This window comes from Lissotriton helveticus, chromosome 10 (genome assembly GCF_964261635.1).
Source record: "Lissotriton helveticus chromosome 10, aLisHel1.1, whole genome shotgun sequence".
In the NCBI taxonomy this organism is placed as follows: Eukaryota; Metazoa; Chordata; class Amphibia; order Caudata; family Salamandridae; genus Lissotriton; species Lissotriton helveticus.
In genome coordinates, this window is record NC_136071.1 from 601,141,332 (window position 1) to 601,162,977 (window position 21,646).

The following is a 21,646-nucleotide window of genomic DNA, read 5'->3' on the forward strand; positions in this document are numbered from 1 at the left end:
CTGTGAGTCGTCCCTGGGCTATATGTCTAAGGGAACATCATAGGGTTTCTGTGGATTCTCTGGCAACCTGTGAGAGGTGGTGCATACGGTCCTGGCAGTAAGGGAGGAGGATGTGGAGGATGAGGCGGAGTAGGATGAGGAGAAGCAGGAGGAAGGGTCGTTGTCCTCGACTCTGTCTTTTGTGCATTGGGGAGCCAGAGGACCTTGGCAATTTGTTCCTTGTAGGACAATTTCCTTTACTTGGGGATTGTGTCCTGAGGTTTGATGGGAATTTAGTCAAGATTTGCTTTTTGAGTTGAAAAATTCGAGTATCGTAGATCAAGGATCAAATATGCATATGGATTTGTGAAGATTGTTACGGAACAACGGAAATGGGTGGGTCAAAAAGGTCCGACACCCTGCTCTTAGGCGCAGACCCCAGAGCCCATCAGTACAGGTCCAAACCCAATGGCGGAAAAAACATATAACAATAGAGCTGACGCCCATGTGGATTGCAAGCTAAAGGAAGAGTAAAAACACCTCATGGTTCAAAAGACTTCTTCAAAGAAAAACAAGTTGCAAACGTCCGAGCCCAACATTGGATGGCAGGAGTATGCAGAACATGTGCATTGATAGCCACACATGTTATGAACAGATACAATATGACGGCAGAACATCAAGATGCAGATAAAGGGAAACAATAGATGCAGTCAAAGGGTTGTTCAACTTTTTATTGATTCATCGACATCTACTTTGTTAGCCTTAAAAATTGGAAAGGATGTGACAGTTCTCATGCTTCCAATCACGACAAAGCCACAAGGGAAGTGAAGGCTGATTAACATTTGAGCGACTTTGGAACCGCAACAAAGAAAATCAAAGAGGGGGTTACACATAGAAAAAATGGGATACACCTAAAGGACAAAGGTTGTGTGGGACACTAGTCTTGAGATTTGTCTGCTGAGCAAAGGATAGGGAGCGGAGTCAGAAACGAACTTACGAAACAGACAGGGATAAGAGAGACAAACAAATAATACATATAAATGGAAGTATGTGTTAACTGCTACTGCGCTGCTTCTTCTGTGATGCCTTATTTTGTAATCTGATTCATCTCCTTTGGTGCTAGTCTGTCTCTGCCTGTGGCGTGACCTGCTATAAATACTACCCCAAGGAGATCCGAGTTCTGTTCAGCCTTTTTAACAGTCAAGGCAAACTGTTCTGGGTAGTGCTGTGGATTATGAAGCAGAAGGGCTAAGTTTTTCGGGCTGCAAATGATATTATGGTCAGGTATTTTCTGGAATAATCACACATGCCTGACACATTTTTGCAGCCAGAGTCTTTATCAGCGTATGGTGATGCAGCCATCATTGCTTCACTCAACCAAGGAGAGTTGGAGTGTCCTGATAGTCAACTCTATTGAACTGACCTGTGAAGTATAGGTGAAGAATCTCTTAATGCTGAAAGTAATTCGGCCCCTAAACATCCCCCTGCCTCGCTACTATCCTTTCTATGAATATCTCCCTGGACTGAACCTCTTTGTTACTTTATCCCAAAGAGTGCAGGGCGTCCTTTTAAACTTTGCTCAAAAACCCAAATGGATCTATGTATTCTTATCTTTACAGAACGGTTGAGGTTTACCCAGTTACTGTTGATCCAATTATAACTCCCCCTCCACTGTGTATTTATTTAGCACCATCTTATAGACAGCTGCTTTTTTTCAGTTTCCGAGCCATCGTCCCCACTAAGCAAAAGACTAGATTGTTCTAGGTCTAAAAACCCAAGTCACTAATCAAAGTGCTACTGAGTGTAGCTTGCCCACTACAACGTTTTCCACATTTCGTTTTATTGTACTGCCCCTTTCTAACTAAAAATTTCAAAAATAAATTAGATGATACTAGAGATTAGGGGGAGTGTAAAGCGTCCAGAAGCAAAAAATCATAAATCAATTGAAAAATTAACTGGCTAACAAAGGTTGGAATAGTTTGTGTTGACAGTTTATCAAAAGTAATAACAAGTAAAGCACCCCATTATCCTTTAGAACCACCCTCTCTGCTTACTAAAAAGTACAAAACATAACCGTACCCGAAGGTCAAGCTACACCTCAGGGAACAAGGTGGGACTTCAAATGTATAGCAGGCTAAACTTGGAAGTTCTAAGGAGGCGACTCTTGAATTAAATTCATGTAAGTTGAAATTCTGCAGGCTGGTGAACTCTTCCCTGAAGGATGCCTCCTAGTTGCTTATAATGTTCTTTCCACTTTGATATCTCATTAGAAATCTGCAAAGTTAGATAACCACACACTAGCTGTCCAGATAGCTCTGTAGTTAGATCTTTGTGTATCAGTTAATTGATCACACAATGTATCTTTTAGCATCTGTATTTACTTCGGTGTAGCTAGTAGAGCAAGTCAAAGACATACACCCAACTGAAATCTTCAATAAGTAAAAGTTGGGAAAATAATGTTTATGGAATCTTTTCCATACAGTCTACTTATATACCTTTTTAGTAAATGTGCCAGTGTGAGGTATTTGTGTCAATGTTATTGTTGGCAATCTCATTCCAGGTCACAATCAACCAACTATACAGCCCTGATTTAGCAGTAGAGCCAGATAATGTCACAGGACAGAAAACATCTCATTAAAAATACAAGATACCAGGCATTTTCATAGGAAGTATCAACTTTAACCAACTGACCGTTATTCACAACACCATTTGTATTTGCTAAATCATGGCGTTGGACTTCCATCATTAGGAGGCCACTGCATCCCACTGCTAGAGACCCTGCTTATATTATCATCAGGGATGACAAAATATTTGTCTTCAGCTCCTCTCTTGATCCTCTTCCCCATGTTACACCACTCATTTCCCTTCACTAAACATCTACCTGAAGTCAAGGTGTGCATTTTTCCTTTACTCTAAGGGATGCTATTGTGATTTATTGAAACAAATATGTGTTTGGGCTCTGTCCTACATTTTGCCAGTTTAGTAAGTTAAAGAAATTGTATCAATATATCCACCCCTCATGTAAATTCAAAATGTAATTGAAAATGTTAAAAGAAATGCGCACCACCTTCCAGAAAAACCTGACACACCCTTGTTGTTCCACTGAAGATACAGCATGCTTTCCTCTTTTGCATACTTTACCAACTATGCCAGCCACCACTGCCCTCACTATGTAATATTTGTCAGTCACATCCCCCTTCTACCCAATGCCTAAGAGTTAAGCACTTACACAACGTGGCCTCTGCATTGAAGAGCCTGTTAGAGAATACAGATGAAGGCCAAGATGGACGAAATGGTTTGTGCCATTTAATTTTTCAGATAAAAAGCATTCTTATACAAAATGAAATATCTCTTCATTTTTTAAGAATCCCCAGCCTAACACCTTTATCGTTTTTGAAGATATTTTATTTTCTTTGACTTTTGTCACCAGATTATGTTGGGGATTACAATGCAATAATTGAAACAGTAATGGATCAATAAAGCCAACGTGGCACGAATAATTAATGTATACGTAAATCTGGTCTGGAGTTTTGCACATTATATATTCAAATCTTATGAATATAAAATGGCTCAGACTGGACCCAAATAAATTAAACAAGATGAAATTGCTGAGCATGTACTATAAACTCTACCTTGGTACTGAACTGTTCGTGAAACCTACCAATTGATCCCAAAGCTAGTCATGTTTTCTTTGATTAACTGGCACACAGGTATTTGGAGTGTGCCTTCATAATACAAAATGTGGGAATTGAATTGTATTTTCCAAAAGAAATCTAGCAACCTGAACCAAGTAACCAGTAGGTTTGAAAGACCCACTTGAATCTTCTTGTTACGTAAGCCTTCAAACATTTAACTTCCCGTATCGTTTGGTATTTAATGACCTATCCAATGCAACTATGAATCTAGCTGTGATGCAGAGCTTTCATCCATTTTTAATTCTCTTTTTGTTACAATAATTTATAAAATTGCATGCCCATCATTACATTTATATTTTCCTTTCCATGCCCTACCCACTTCTCCTCCCTTGTCTATACCTTGACTTAAGTCATGGCTATTGTCTGCTTGGTACTCAAAGGATTAATAAACCATGACTTCTTTGACAGATAAGACAAAAGCTCATTCACCACTGGATCACATGAATGGCTGACAGGACACAGAAAGGTTATTGTTTTCTATAGCGGTTCTTTGGGGTCTCTCCGCATCCAGTTGCTTCACAGTTGAGACCACCTGGCTTCTTCCCCAGGCCAATGCTGCCCAGGAGATCTGGAAGCTCATGGGTGATAGCTTTTTCAATTTTCTCAAGGAAACAGCCTCCAATGTAGGAACACTGCTGCGAAAGAAGCTTAAAGTTGGTTATGGGATTGACACCAAAGAAGTCCTTGTAGGCCTCACGGTTGGGAAGGTCAAACTTGCTGACATTGGTCTTGGCCAGGATGGACTTGAAAATGAAGAACTTGTCTGGGTCATCAACGATGTCCTTGAAGACTAACTCCCCATCGCTAAAAAATGTCATCTTTTCTTTATATGTCTGCAGGTAGCGGTCAACCAGGAGGGCATGGATGCGGACCCGAATGGCATGCTGGCGAATGAAAGCAATCTTGTTCTCCAGTCTGTTTTCAATCACCTGATTAAGGTCTTCAAGAAGGGAGATCTCCTCTTTAAGGAACAGTTCTTTGTGTGTCTCAGGGTGGTAGTCTGCAGGCCAGAAGGAGCTGACATAGACTCTTGGTGGCTCTGTGACATTGATCAGTGGAGCCAAGCTCCAGAAGAGGGCACCATACACTCTCATTAACTCTTGTGTTGCAAGACTGTCTGCTTTGTTCAAGATAATTCTGATCTGGGACTCACGACCCTTCAACTGGCGGAAAAGCATCTCCAACTCCAATCCAACATCTAGCTTTGTTGGGTCGAAGACTACAAAGATGAGGTCAGCTCTATCAATGAACCACTGGCACACATCATTGAATGGGTAACCTGTAACAAAGGAAGAGAAGATATTGAGATGATTAGAACAAAAACGTATTTAGTTACCAGTACCTAAAAATCCAATCCATTTATACTTCTGCAAACAAAATGAACAGCATCATTTCTCAAAATGTTTCAAGGCATTATAAGGCTGGCCAACATGAAAACAGAATGCATAGCAGAACACTGGGGTCCATATTGCTAGAGAATGTTGTTTGTATTATTTGATGGCACCAATGATTTCACTGTATTTCCACTGATTACATAAATACCTCTACTCAGGTTTGCGTGGACTTTTCCCAGGACTTTCTATAGTGATTGAACTATTTAATACTTTACTAACCTCTTGATGTAGAGCTGTAAAATTGGGACTAACATCTGTTATTCAGGACACAGATTTTACTGAAAGCACTACCAATTCTAGAAGGCCTAGGGTTTTTGTAACCAGAGATGAACTGGGCCTGAATAATATCTGATACAAGTTGAGTACTAAAGGATGCTTTCATGTTTCTGGTAGGACAGTCTGATTTCAGAACCAAGACTTAGGGTAGTGGCCAAATTCACCTTGCTGATGCTATCTGAACTACGCAAACAGGAACAGAAATGAGTATAACATTTAAGCATCAGTTTGAAATTCAGGAATATTATGAAATAAAGAAAACAAGATGCGAAAATAAGTAACCTTATTAAAGTAACTTTTGACCTGGAAATTGAGTGAAGCGAAAGACTAATAACGTACAACGATTACGAAATGCTAATGAGTTTAGATGAAAAACTGGAAAATTAATCATGGAATAAAATATCTTCAGTTGTGATCTATTCATGGGGCTGTAGAGATAGAAAAGACAATCTCTGCTATCCAGCTGTAGTACAAACTGTTGCAGACAACCCTTACATCTCAATCCTTAAAAGTGAAAAACGAAAAAAACCTGGTGGACCTGTTGACTCATTCAGTGCATGTGATAATATATTTCTTATCCGATACAAGCTGAAAAATATACAAGCTGATTCTTTCACATATGATGTTTATCGAGTTCCCAGAGAAAATCATCAGGAACTTGGGAATCAAATGGAGGAGAAACTGAATCAAGATTATGTGACCACACATTCAAGCTTTAGGGAGCTACCTAAACATGTCTTTCTAGAACAGACATGGATTGCAGAGGAACTGATTTACACATATTATTTCTTGTCATTCCGTAATCTGCAATAGTGTCTGCAAGTTTCCACCACTGAATCATGGACAGACCTTCATAGTCAGACCTCAACAAAGGAAAGATCATACTCACACATACTTCTCCTCTCACAGTTCCCTCCCATTAAATTGCTTAAAAGATCAGATTTGCTGATACAGACGAGAGGAGAGAACCGGTATCATAGTCCAGCATTCCTAATCTTCACAGTGTTGTCCCATTCTTTTTAGGATGCAAACATAAGTATATGCTTATGATTGCTTGAAAGTTTTAAAGGAGGTCTGAAGAAGTTCTATGAGGACAGGTTATTCTTTCAGACAGAAAAGGTACTGCCTATGGGGTCTTCCAAAGGCCATGATCATTTGCACTATTACATTGCACCTATTTACCCCATGTTTGGCAGCTTGCTTGCTCAAGTCCTCAACACAAATCTGTGGCCATTCATGTCGAATTTTCAAAACACTAACTTTGAGGTTTCTCTGAAGTTCTCAAAGGGAAATCAATACCGACAGACGCTGATTTTCCACTGACTTATTGTCTGGATACTTATGCCAAATTATTAGCCACACAGAGCCCTTTCATTCAAGGAATTTCAAACCTTCACAGCCAGCCACAGGTATTGGACCCTGTTGGCCTGGTTCTGATAATTGGTACAGATCAGGACATTATTAGCAACAGTGAATTACCAGTGTTTTTTTGCCTCATAATCCAGCCAGACCTCAGAGTTAGCCATAAGACATTGGCGCTGATTCTATTGTTTTCCCTTGGAGAGTAGCCATTATATTTGCTCCGTGACTGTGACACACTGCGTCTTTCCTGATTTCAACAGATCAATCTGGCCGACATCCACTACGCGGGACGCCTCCCCACATCTGAGGCTGTCCTCTCGTCCTGATGAAGACCCGCCGTGACACATCAGTTCTGCGTTGCTAGGGTCGAAATGTCAACACTAAACCTAGTTCAGTCTTAGAGATCTCTGGGTCCCAGTGTGGAGAAATCTAGCCCTTACCAGAGAGATTTCTACAATTTTTGTTCTGACCATTCATGAGAATTGTATATATTTGTACATAGGTTCACAATTGTACATATGCACTTTGTCACCTGCACTGATGTCACGCTGAAACACTTGTCACTTCCGAATTTCGTCTTTCTTGGACAGCTTGAACTAATGTACAGTCCTGATTATCTGATGAAAAATGTAATAATTTTCTAGCAAGTGCGTTGAGTTTTCACTTTTTTCATGGTGTTCTGATACCTGTTTTTGGGTTTGTTGCGCACATTGATTTTTCACTGGATTCTTTAAGTGAATATAAGTTTCCATAGTTCTAAATATCTTTAATGATCCTGTTCAACAAAGCAATTGTTGCTCCCTGACAGAGCCATTGTAGTTCATTATATATTTACCCAGGCTCTGAGGGACACTGGGTTACCCCATTGTGATGACCGCCATAAAGACCATGGCAGATTGCTACTGCAAACAACAGCTAAAACTATCTTTCAAAATGATGTTAGATTCTGTACTCATATGCTGGAATTGTGACTCTAAAGAGGTCACTAAAGGTCAAAGTGCACAATCATGCTCATAGACTGGGGAAATCTATACCCCTAACAGCTAGTACTTAAAAAACACAAAATCCTATCTTAATGGTATTTATTTTACCAACCCGCCACAAGCAAAACGTGACGTGAACTAATGCCTAGCTTACTGGCGGGCAAATTAATATAATTATCTATATTATTACCTTACCAGAATTCAAGGTTGAAATAGTTATGTAGAAAGTGCAAATTATTTTACTTATTTGGTATTTTCAACTTAAGTTAAAGTGTGCACTTTACTTCACTAACATCATTAGGACTTGGAGATTGTGCTTGGGGAGCCCCCGACTCTCTGTGAAAATGTAGGACATACCTCTCTCTTGTTGTTTCCGATTTTCGATGATACCTGGCGTGTCCACAAAGGACACCCTCTCAAGCAGCTTGTGAGGAAACTCAATTCCAATCAGCTTCTCCAGGAAGTTCTGGCCAAACTTCTCCAGAGGAGAGAAGGATCGCGCACTGTCTGCTGCCATCACGATACCCTCAATGGTCTTCACTTTTGGCCCATGCATAAGGACGGTGAACTCAGAGGTAGTTGGCTCCGCACCTGACAAAAGAGAGAACCAAGGTCAAGAACTAAAAAACACATCATGATACAGATGCAGTACACCTCTGCTCCCAAAATCCAGCTACCTTTTCAGTCTCTCTTAGACAAAGAGCTTTGGCCATGTACAGCACTACATTGCCTTTTGTCTAGGTTCACGCTATACAAATACCACATACATACATAATAAGCATATCTGCCTCCTTCACACAGAAACTGACGTTATCCCCCATTTCCAGATTAAGTAAATAGAAGTGCAATATTCCTTTTCATCCTTTCTTATTTTTTCTTTTGTCCGTTATCTCTGGAAGGTACATAATATTTTAGAGGAAAATAAAAACAACCTAGAAGAGAAGGTAGTGGTATTGGAAAAAGGATGGAGAACTAACCACTATTCCCACTAATAACTTTTCCTGTACAATGTTCCCTTTAAAAATGAAAATGCTTCTGCCCACTCAATTAAATGTCTGAAGATAGTAATCTTCCTCCACCCGCAAGTCCATCAGCACGTATACCAATTATCTCACTGTAGAATTACAACCCATTTTTTATGCCTAGTCCATAATAGTACAGATTCATGTTCATGTGTTTACAGACTCAGAGTGTTTGGGTAGAATCGTGCCGGCAATAATATACCCAATTAACGACTGTGTAAACTATTGTAATGAAAATTGCAAATACAGGATGGTCTAAGATTTGGGTTAGCGATGACAATTTGGAATATGACAACGAGATGTACTTCTGATGCCTCCATAACAAGCAAGGTATTCTGTATGCCTGGGTTACTCCTATGGAACGCTTTGTAACCTACTCCGAACACATACGTACCTCAGAGAGGAATTGCTTGTGGAGGACTTGCTGGGACAGTTTCTGTGCTAAAGATATGCAGTCCAGCAGAAAGGCAGAGTGCCTTTGACCTTGCTCTTCTGCCAATAGTAAAAGTGTTATCCACAGGGAAACAAGTCTAATCTAGTTATTTTTTTATTATTGAAAATCTACCAGGAGCTAATTTCTACAACCTTATGCAGCAGTAATTTACCCTAGCAGATGAATAAAAGTCAGCAAGTCACTTGCCTTAAAACTTCTTGTAGTCACAATTTTTGTCCTTAGGCAATAATGCATGCATCACACCAACTTATAGGCCAGAGCCATGCTTCAGCCTTGAATCAATTGCATACTGAGATTGTGTAGCGTTGACCAATAGCCAGAGATATTAAGTCACTCCCTGTACAGGGTTAATAACCTTATCACATACTCAGAGTTGCTATAGCATTATTTGTCCACTTTCACTAGCACAGCTCATGTTACCTGTGTACAGCTGGGAAGGGGATTCGTCCAACCCTAGAAGGTAGTTGATCATGGTGGATTTGCCAACACTCCATGGTCCAAGGAATAGCACCATTGGCTTTGAGGTGATTTCTCCATCTATGAGAGGTAACAAGAAGAGGCAAGAGTAAAAAAAAATAAGCCTCTGTTTTATACCAGCCTAGACCTGACCCCCAGCAAGCATTCCATAAAAACAAATGGAAAGAATTTCAGAATCTTGGGCTTTGAAAAGCAAAATCAGAGTATACGACAACATTCCATCTCCACCAGTCACAAAAACCCTTGCAGGCCATAGCCAAAGCCTGAAATAGCTTGCATGCCTTTTGAAATGAACAAGCTTTGGTCATGCGGAATACTCCATATGGGGAGGAGGCAAAGTTTACAGTCACAGCTATCCAACAGCTGCTCATCAACGCCAGACCCAAAGAGCAGTTTTAGTCACTCTTGTTGTAAGCACTCTCCAATCACATCGTTTTGCCTACAGTTATGTTTCTTTTCAAAAACACTTGTCAAGTTTTAGTAGAAATAAACTTATGTCTTTATTGGCCTGGAATAAGCTTGCAATCAGCAGCCCAAGTCAACAAAGTTACTGGAGGGAGAGAAGATCCCCATCTACAGTGCAACCAACTAATAGATTAAGAAGAGTGGCTAGTCAGAAGAACCTCAACATATTCCTATTCAGGGCTTTCACTTGTGCCCCGAAGAACAAAAAGGGAAAAGCCACAGAAGGTGTATACAATTGGCTGATGTTTCCTGAGTCACTATTCCAAAGCATTGGGCTGTACTATACTCCACAAATAAACAGCACATAGCTATTTTATTCACCTAAAGCTGTTTCTGCAAGAACTACTGTTGTTCTAGACCCCTGACAAAGAGGATTCCTATCTGCTCCTTCTACCCCATTAATTGTAGTGACACCGATCCTGCAAAGCCTCCTGTTCACAGTTCCTTTTCTGTCACACAGCTAAACAGAATTTGTGACATACAACGCATGCCTCCTGTTCAACTGTATCTACATACAGGTTTACATATTGTACTTAGCTTCTTTATCTTCTCATTCCATCTTATCACAAAGTAGACCACAGATATACATTGGGACCAATTCTCTGCTCATGTCCTATAATTCTCTCCTTGTGTCTTTTTGTCATCTCCATACTCAGTGTGTCATGTCTACTCCTCTCCTAATTTACTCGTTTTATTATATCAATAACAGAAATCCACACTTGCCTCCTCACATAGTGATGAAAATCAAGAAAGAAATTTCGGAAAATGTATAGATAGTCACTATTCACGTCTTATGCCTCTTCAACAGGACTATATAGCACTGTGGTCAAACCTGGTGTCTACAAATGTTATCATATCATCATGTAACCAATCCATCACGGAGGGAATGCTCGAGAACAGTGACATCTCCATTTCCATATAAGTAATTATAAGATCTGTTTCTTTACTTTTTACTAGAAAATTTGGATCACTCAAGGCCATTCCCAAACCGATTCACTGTCTTGCCTTCCTAGGCTACCACTTCACCCAGGGTCACAGCATTTCTATGTCCTGTCAGCAGCCTCTCAACTGACTGCCCCGTTTCTTACACACAGAGCAGCGATAGAGCAAGCCTGTAGCTACCAGTGTTTCAGTCTTTTCTTTCCATTCTTTCACCCCAGTTTACGCAATCCATTTAACTTCTCTAATTCTAGTTTGTACTTACAAATGCAGCTAGAGCTGCTCAAAGGCTACTTCTATTCCATGAACAATATGTGTTTGCAACACCTAATAAAAGGGTTTTTCTCACTGTAGCCAGGGGAAAGACTAGCCTACTACACAATTATAAAACAATTCCACTGTGCCAAATTTAAATTCAAGTTTACAATGTTTGATTTAATCATCTTCAGGATTACTCTGATCTTAGGTATGACCATGCAGCCAACACAAAGATTAACACTATAGTATCCTACAACCATTTTATAAAAACATATCAAACATTCTCCACCTTTATCATAAATTAAAATGTTAAAATCCAATTTGTTGGGGGCGTAGGGTGACCAACTGGCATTGGTGCAAATTCAGGACGGTGAGTGTAAAAATTCAGGACAAAGGGTCAAAATTCAGGACAGAAATTCAGGACAGGAGGTCGAAATTCAGGACAAAACTTCAGGACAATAGGTACGTTTTACAGACACATCAGAGGTCGCGCAATAGTATATAAGTAAGCCCCGCCATTTCCAAACATATTCAACCATTTGCAAACCTATCCATGTACCCTTCCATCTATCATTTCACTCAGCCATCCCTTCATCCATCCCCTCATCCATCATTTCACTCATCCTCCATTATCCATCCATCCACCCTTTCACCCTATCCATCTGTACACCTATCCATCCACTCTTCATCCCATCCATCCATTCACTCATCCATTCAGCCATTTACCCTTTCACCAATCCAGCCATCCTTTCACTTACTAATCCTTCCACCCATCCACTCTTTTAGTCATCCATCCATCCTCCCTTTCTCTCTCCATCGACCCTTTCACTTAGCCATCCTTCCTTCCATCCATCCACCCACCCATCCATCCATCCACTCATCCACTCATGAATCCATCCATTGACCCTATCACTCATCCACCATTTCACTCCTTCACACATCTATTCATCCTTTTGTCCGTCTACCCTCCCTTTCACTCACCCATCCATCCTTACATCCACCCTTTCACTCATACGTCCATTCATTCACCCTTGCACTTATCAATCCATCAATCCATCCATCATTTCACTCATCCACCTACCCACCCATCATCCACCCAACCATCCACCCACCCACCATCCATCCACCCACTCATCCATCCTTTCACCCACCCACCATCCAATCCACTGATCCATCCTTTCACCCACCCAACATCCACCCACTCATCCATCCATCCTTTCACCCACCCACTCTCCATCCATCCTTTCACCCACCCATCATCCATCCATCCATCCATTTCCCTCATCATCCATCCATCCATTTCCCTCATCATCCATCCAGTTCCCTCATCATCCATCCATCCATTTCCCTCATCATTCATCCATCCATTTCCCTCATCATCCATCCATCCATTTCCCTCATCATCCATCCATCCATTTCCCTCATCATCCATCCATCCATCCTTCTACCCACCCACTCATCATCCATCCATCCTTCTACCCACCCACTCATCATCCATCCATCCATCCTTCTACCCTTCCCCTCATCATCCATCCTTCTACCCTTCCCCTCATCATCCATCCTTCTACCCTTCCCCTCATCATCCATCCTTCTACCCTTCCCCTCATCATCCATCCTTTCACCCACCCCTCATCATCCATCCATCCTTCCCCTCATCATCCATCCTTCCCCTCATCATCCATCCATCCATCCCCTCATCATCCATCCCCTCATCATCCATCCATCCCCTCATCATCCATCCTTCCCCTCATCATCCATCCATCCATCCTTTCACCCACCCATCCATCCATCCTTCCCCTCATCCATCCATCCACCCTTTCATCCATCATCCATCCTTCCCCTCACCCATCCATCCATCCCATCCATTCATCCTTCCCCTCCATCCATCAATCCTTCCCCTCCATCCATCCATCCTTCCCGTCCATCCATCCATCCTTCTCCTCATCCATCCATCCTTCCCCTCATCTATCATCCAGCTACCCTTCCACCCATACAGCCAGCTATTTACATTTTCTCTCCGTCCTTCCCCTCACTCATCAATCCATCCATCCTTCCTCTCTCATTATCCATCTTTCATTCATCCATTCACCCTTTCACTAATTCATCCAGCCATTCACCCATCCCTTCACTTACTTACTCGCCCACCTTCCCATATTAATTTTGAGCTGAGCCCTTTTGAGAAGAGGCCCATCAAGAACTTCACCCTCGCTGCAGGGGCCGTTCCAGGACTGGGACAGAAGCCACCCAGGGCGGAGACAGGATCCACCACAGGGGGGGGGACAAGAGCCATCACAGGCGGGGGTGGACTGGAGCCACAACATGGGGGGACAGGAGCCATCACAGGCGGGGGGTGGACTGGAGCCACCACATGGGGGGGGGGGACAGGAGCCATCACTGAGGGGAGAGCAGGAGCCATCACAGGAGAGGGAACAGGATCAACTAGGGTGGGCATGCAGTATTCTAGTATCATCTTGGGCTCCTCGCCCCCTCCTGCACAAGACAACGAGAAGACAGGCTCTCTGTCCAAAATGCTATCCCCCACTGTGATGTTCTGTACTTACAGGAGATACTCTAAGAGAACTGATTGTCCTCCATACTTTGTTAATCAGTGTGGGTGCGATTGTGCCATTTCTTTATTGTATTACATTATAGACTGCATGTTTGAAGAACCGAGGTTTGCTTACAATTTAGTGACCGTAATTAATCTCGGTGAAGAGAAGCACATGCTGCCTCGGTGTAATCAGGGGTGTAATCTGACCGAGTCTAGGATGTTTGGGACCCTGTGTAGAAATGGAATGTGTGAACCCCCCTCTAAATAGCAGAGACATGATGCATTCAGGGCTGTTTGCATCTGAATGGATGTTGCTGCTCCTGAACCTGCAGCCCCTCCCTCTCAGTTACCTTCGAGCACCTCTTAACAGCTCATCAAGGGCTGGAGGTGTCAGGGCTGCCATCCCGCTGTGCCTCTCCAATGCTGCTGAGTATCTGAGGAGCTTTGGTGCAGCATCGGAGTGAAGAAGGGAGGTGGGTGCAAGCTGTGCCGGCTTTAGGGTGGGGCAACCGGTGCCCTGTTAAAATGATGGACAAATGGCGTCCGTTAAAGAATCCTTCACGGACAATGGACAGACGGCCGAAATTACGGACTGTCCGTGAAATTTACGGACGGTTGGTCACCCTATGGGGGCGTGGCTTGGCCGGCGAAGATGGTGGTCGTGTCTTGATCGTGCTCTGGCCAGCCCCGCATAATCCTGTACACTGATCCAGCCTATCCGACCTAGCATTGTTATAAACACAGACCAAGTGTCACTGGGAAGCTGGGTCATCCTCCCGAGTGAGCCCTCAAGCGGAGAAAGGTGCAGCGGCGAGGATCGGAGCGCCGAGTGCATCCACGGCCTGAGGGGGAGACGCTCTGCATGAAGCCTGGGACTCTCCTGATAAGAGCAGGCGGAGACGGGGCACGGGCAACGGAGCGGCGGAAGAGTAGGTCGCGAGACTGTTGGCGTCCCCCGTGACTACCTGGCAGAGATGAGCCCAGGCGCGATAGCCGGGAGAGCCTCACACATGGAGGAGGACTGTGGCGAACGTCGGTGGCCGAATCGGGCCACGGAGGTAGGAGCTCTTGGCAGTGGTGGCGGTGGTGAGCTGGCGGCCATATTGTGCAGCCCCGGGGCGGCCGCGCATACTTCTGAGACATAGGAGAGGGTGATTGTGGCACCAGGGACCCATGCGCTAATAATTGTGGGATCCGCGTTGACTGCTGCTCCCCTGTGTTGTCCGATCTCCTCCTGGGTCTACCAGCTGTGAGACTCTGAAGCTGTGCTGGGTCGCGGGGGGGGGGGAGGGGCAGTGCCCCAAAGAGGAGAAAAGGAGACATCTGGAGCTGGTTGGACGGGACAGAATGGTTTCTGGGGCCTGTCTAGAAGCGGAGTTTGGCTCCGACGCTGTCCCCCTTGGTGAGGCTCTGACCGGCGGGCGGTGTGGCCGTCATTTTGGGTCTCTGCTGTGATACCGGGCAAGGTGCAGGCCCCTGGAGTGAACGTGGGGCCAGGGATCCCACGCAGGAGTGGGAAGGCTGGATACTTGTTGCCCCCTCGCTCCCCCCCCCCCCAGTTCTCCCCTCGTTAGGGGCTAGGGCCGGTTGGTGGCTCAGTGGTCGGGTCTAGCCGCAAGACGGAGGAGGGGGTGTGAGACCTTCCTGGAAGTGAACTACGTGGCGGCGAACTTGGACCGCGCATGCCTGCTGGAACAACTTGCATCTGGCGCCCTTGGGTGCCTGTGTGGAACGCCTTGTTGACAGTCATGATACGAGATAAGGGCAGTGGGAGCCAGACCAAACAGGGCCCAATTGACAAGTTCACCAGGGCAGGAGCGGCGGCCGGAATAGCGGGACAGCAGGGGCAGGTGCCAGATAATGCAACACTCCTGGCGGCCATTACCCAATCCAGGGATATGCTCGACGCCAAAATTGGGGTTGTCAGCTCCGATGTAATGCTGCTGAGAGAAGATATGCGCAACGCAGTGGCGCACATTACGGATGCTGAGATCCGCATCTCGGTGGTCGAAGATGATGTCACTTCCCTGAAGAAGAAGGTGGCGGCCATGGAGACAATCCAAAAGGGACTGGCGATGCTTGCGGAGGATGCGGAGGGACGTGCCCGGCGCAACAACCTCCGCTTTGTAGGATTACCGGAGGGCTGCTAGGGGGACAGCGTGGAGCGCTTCCTGACACAGTGGCTGGAGGGCTGGCTCCCCCCGATGTTCTCTCCCACTGCTTTGTGGTGGAACGGGCACACAGGGCGCTTATGCGGAATCCCCCGCAAGGGGCTCGCCCATGACCAATCATAGCAAAACTCCTGCATTACTTGGATCGCGAGACTATCTTTAAGCAGGCCCGAGCCAAGGAACCCCTTATTTATAACAATGCACGCATCCTTATATTCCCGGATTACATGCGACTGGTGCAGCACCAGCGGCAATCATTTCTTGCGGCGAAGGCCCGCCTCCGGGACCTCAAGCTCCCGTATGCCCTGTTATTTCTAGCCCACCTGAGAGTGGTGTACCGCTCTCGTACGCACTTCTTTGATTCCCCGGAGAGTTTTTTAAATGGACAGATGAGACTGTGCGGGTGCGAGTCCATACACCACCTGGTAGGGAATCGGATTCATCCTCGAACGAGGTGGCCCGGAGGGGACCCCGGGGCCAGCTGACGGGAAGCAGGAGGTCAAGGTCCAGGCGTCGTTCTCAATCCAGCATCGCCATCTCGGGGGGTGGGGGGGGGGGGGGGGGGGCTCTCCGCTTCTGAAAGGCAGGCCTCGGCAGACTGATACTTGGGTTTGCTTGGGGCTGTGGGACCTCGGACTGTAAACTAATTTCCGGATAGGCTTGGAATCCCAGCTGGTTTCTCTGCCACGCAGTTGTTTGCGGGGGAAATGTCCACGGGGCATGGTGGTCAGTTGGGGATCCATTGGGCGGTATGGTTGGGGATTCGGCTCCTATCCCATCGCGACAGATACTTCAGTGTTTGTGAGGTATGGGGTGGGGGGCAGTTATGGGGTGAGGGGTTGTTCTTGTTTTTAGATTGCACGTCCACAAAGGGTTCTTACAGATTAGCACACACACACCGAGGAGCGTTCATACCCCTCAAGGTCATAAATGCTTATTGGGATGTCCGACACAGCGGGCGGGAAGTGGGTGACCCCTGGTGCCCTGCGCATTGTTAGTTGGAACGTACGCGGGGCTCTGGACAAGATTAAACATGGGGCCATATTGCAACAGGCCAAGCGAGCGGGGGCCGACGTGCTCCTGCTACAGGAAACACACTCAATGGGCACTAAGGCCCTGTGTCTGCAGAGATACGGGTTTCAACACATTTTCGACTCAGGCTTCATGCGGGGTTCGCGGGGATTGGTGATATTGATTCACCGCAGGGTCCCATATATTCATGAGAAACACTGGTCAGACACACAGGGGCGCTACATTTTTATTCGGGGCAAAGTTGGGGAAGACACTCTGACACTGGCTAGCGTTTATGCTCCTCCGCCATTGCAATGGGACTTAGTGGAACGGCTTCTGAACATCTGGGCAGATATGCCAGACACGCTCTCAGTCGTGGGTGGGGACTGGAATGACGTCATGGAACTGGGTCGGGATAGGTGGAGGAGTGGGGTTGTTGTAGAGAATGGTCCTCCCACAAAATTACACTCCCTAGTGACGGGACTTGTTTGGGTAGACGTCTGGAGGTACATACATGGAACCCGTCGAGAATACACAAATCTCTCCACAATACATGATTCATTCTCGAGACTCGACTACCTTTTCGTCCCCAGGGTGATAGCGCATCATAGTGATCATTCACCGGTGGCCCTTACACTTCAGATAGGTCCAGAGCGGCAGCCACTCAGATGGCGCATCTGCAGAAAGAGGACTACATGAGCATCTGACCGCAGCTATAGATCACTATTTGACAGTCAATGTAGGGTCAGTTTCTTCTGCTGTGGTACTGAGGGAGGCACTAAAACCCACGCTGAGAGGTTGTGGATATTTCCTGGTGTGTGGCGACGCGTGGGGAGTGCAAGAAGGAACTGTTGCGTCTAGAGGCTGAAGTGGAGGCGCTGGAAGGTAGGACCCAGTCAGACGGCAACTAATATTGGCTCAGCAGAACTATGCAGCACTACTGATGGACGAGGCCCGCCAGGCTTGGCTGGCGACGCGTAGCAGGGTCTATCAGTGGGGGGACAAATCGCGCAAGATCCTGCATCGACTGTGCCAGGGTGCCTTTTATTCCCAGGCACTGCCGAGAGTTCTGGGCCCAGCAGGGGTGCCGCTTATCGAGCCCCCAGCTATTGCAGAAAGTTTTGCTACATATTATGAGGACCTCTACGCACCGAAAGAATGCCTTACAGCCGCCGTCATAGCTAAATTTATTAGACGACCTACCACCCAAGGCCGTTTCTGATGAGGTGCGGGACCGACTGGATCGGCCACTGACGGATGAGGAGTTGGGCACGGCTCTGGGGGAACTGAACCCCGGGAAGGCTCCGGGACCGAATGGATTCCCCAGCGAGTTTAAAAAAAATGTTTTTGTACAGCTGGCCCCACACTTTAAACCGGTGGTGGAGGAGGCGCAGGAGTGTGGCTCACTTCCTCCGGACTGGAGGCATGTGGAGGTGGTGGTATTCCTCAAACATGGCAGACCTCCGGAGCAGCATGCATCGTATCGTTCCAAATCACTCCTGAACATGGAGGCGAAGATCTTGGCTAAGGCATTGGCCAACCGGCTTCTACCAAACATCTCCACTCTGGGGCACCCCGACCAGGCTGGGTGCATGTCCCAGAGGGCGACCCGTCATAATATCAGGCGTGCACATGTGGCAGTGGCAGTGGCGGCCAGGGGGCAGCTGGGGGAACTGGCAGCGCTCTTGTTGGCCGACATGGATAGGGCCTTCGACTCCCTGACCTGGATGTATCTATTCGCCTTATTGGGAACACAATCTGGCTCCGGTGTGGGACCGTACCCGGGAAGATCTTAAGGTGTGGTCCCGCATGCCCCTGTCCTAATATGGCAGGTTGGCAATTTTTAAGATGATGGCGCTTCCCCGGCTCCTTTACCAGTTGCAGAACCATCCATACCAAATCCCACCCCGATGGTTTCAGTAAGTGAATGCAGCGCTGGGACAGTTTCTGTGGGAGGGGGGAAAGGTGAGGATGCCTTGCGCACATGCTTCCTGTCTACCTTCTGTGGGGGTCTTGCATCATCGGATGACCTTTCATACTATCAAGCCTCACATCTACTAGTCCTCAATGAGTGGTGGTATGGTGACAGGGGAGTCCTGGCATATGCTGTTGAGCGGCAGCTTATGGGGTGCCATTCCCTCCATGCAATACCATACTCCGCACCGCTTCGGAGGTCATTGCCGTCGGCCACGCAAGTAGTATTTCTGATCTGGAGGCAGGCTCTGTGTCTGATGAGGTGGTGGAATACCTTGACCCGTGAAACCCCTCTTTGGGACAACGGGGGCTTACCTCAGCTGTCAGCACTACAGGGATTCCGTGGATAGGACGCACTAGGCATCTCGGTTTTGGGGAATGTTATAGGGGACATGACGATGAAATCATTCCAGGACCTACAAGAAGAGTATGCGATGCAGCGATCCCAGTTTTACCGCTACCTACAATTTAGGCACGCCCTCGCCCCTAGCTTGGTCGGCCTGGAATATCTACCCGACTCTAGCCTCATAGAAGTGAAGGTCTTCATGAGGGGCCTCCCGGATCGCAAGATCTCCCGCATATACCAGACGTTGGTCATTTACTTTTTCCCCCAGCCTACAGAGGCTTAGGAATGCATGGGAGGCAGACGTGGGTGAATTGGCGGAGGAGGACTGGGCTGAGGCCCTAGTGGCCCCGCGAGGGGCGGCGATAGCAATGCGCCTACGGCTAGTGCAATTTAAGTACTTACACAGGGTGTACTTCACCAGAGAACACCTGTGGAGGGCGGGAATGATCGCCTCTCTCAAGTTGTCATCGGGAGGACGGTACGCTCGGTACGCTTATACACACGGTCTGGAGATGCCTCTCATTGAATGGCTTTTGGAGAGGGATATACTCCTGCCTCTCTGAGGTATTGAGTTGGGAGCTCCCCTGCATGCCGCGTTTGGCCCTGCTGCATGTTATGCAGGGAGTGGGGGGCAACATTTACAAACGTCATTTTTTACAACTAGGCCTCACATTAGAGAAAAGCGATATCGCCAGGGCCTGGAAGGCACCTAGGGCCCCACCGGTGGCTGCATGGAAAAATGGGCTAGATTTTTGTATGGGGCTAGAACAACCCGTTTTCCTTGCCAGGGGGTGCCCGCGCAAACATTACAAGATGTGGAAGAGGTGGGTGGACTACCGGGGTCTAGAATTGGACCCGCCACAAGACATAGAGGAACGCTTGCCGGACTGATTCATATGCATTTCTTGGATGATGGTGGCCGGGGCGGGATGGCTCCGAGGGACCAGGATCCCCAAGTGTGATGTTACATGATGGACGGGTTTATGTGGCACAGGCGCAATCTGGGGGGGGTCGGGGGGGGAGTTGGGGGGGGTTTGTTATAATGTGGTTCGCTAATATCCATAAAAGTCAAAGTCATTATCACTGTATATTTGATGTGTGCAGTTGTCTGTGGAGTGCAGAGCCCTGTAGTTTATGTGAAACTAGACAAATAAAATTTGTTAAAAAAAAATCCAATATGTTATAAAATGAAAACAAAAATCAATTAATTACATCCATTTATTGTAACAGGCAATACAAACATCTTATAGCCCTGTATACATGTCACGATTCACACCCTGCACTCTCATGCCCACCACCAGAGGGGTGTGTAGTGTCACTTTCCTGTGTTCTAATAAGCTTCCAGATACTCCTCTGCATGCATATCCTGACTTCCATCCATTTGGTCACTACTCACTGCTTTGTCTCCACCCCTGAAGGCCAAGGATGGGTGGAGGAATTCAGCTCACCTGTGGCTGGGTGCTGCTAGCCTGCTCAACCTGATGCATGTGATTACTCTGAGCTATTTTAAGCCCCAGCTCTGTTCAGGCCAAGGTCATTGTAGTGTGTACCAGTGAGACCGATCCTTGTTTCCAGTGTTTTTTGAGCTTTTGATATCCCTGTTTTCAGTGTTTCCTGAGCTTTTGATATCTATGTTTCCAGTGTTTCCTGAGCTTTAGTTATTCCTTGTCCATGAGAAGTTGCTGTTTTCCTTGTTCCTGAATTAGCACTACCTGCAGTGCTACCTTGACTCCTGAGCCTCAGCATTCCTTGTTCCTGAGCGGCAGCAGTTTCCCATGGTCCTGAACTAGCATTGCCTGCAATGCTGCCTTGACTCTTGAGCTTTTTCTCAATTCTAGTTCCTGCTCCAGCACTGCCTTCAGTGCTACTTTGTTTTCTTGATTGCTGTACCAACACTATTCTAGTATACCCTTGTAGCCTTCCCTTCTGTATATCCTTTTCCAATCCCTGTCTTTCTTCCCATTTCTTTGTTTTCAGTTCCTAGTTTGCTGTCTTTCTATTCCTGCTGTCTTACTTCTATTACCTTGTATGTTCGCTACTTGCTTTCTGCCAAGCGTGTTCTGTGATTTCCTTCCTTTCTTGTTAAGCACTCCTTGCTAGCTCCTTGTCTATTGTGCTTGTATGTAGTTCTACTCCCTTGCTTTTACTGCCTTGCGTGTTCCAGTTTGATATCCAGGATCTGTGGGCACGGCTGACAACCTAGGTGGTGTTTCTTGTTCACTGTGATTATTGTCTTTGAGTTACATTTATAGCATGCATATCCTACATGTGGGTATTTGCAGTCAGTAT

General features: G+C 46.1%; 1 protein-coding gene across 2 annotated transcripts in view; it reads right to left on the reverse strand.

The window, feature by feature from the left end:
• Window positions 1-689: 689 nt before the first annotated feature.
• SRL (sarcalumenin) overlaps window positions 690-21,646 on the reverse strand; it is a 169,382-nt gene continuing 148,425 nt past the window's right edge. For both annotated transcript variants that reach the window (XM_078663128.1, XM_078663129.1), the window contains 3 exons: window positions 9,586-9,702; window positions 8,047-8,280; window positions 690-4,953 (listed from right to left, as the gene is read on the reverse strand). In XM_078663128.1, the coding sequence (XP_078519254.1) occupies window positions 4,142-4,953; window positions 8,047-8,280; window positions 9,586-9,702 (1,163 nt within the window). In that variant the 3' untranslated portion in view covers window positions 690-4,141. The remainder of the gene's footprint in view (window positions 4,954-8,046; window positions 8,281-9,585; window positions 9,703-21,646) is intronic.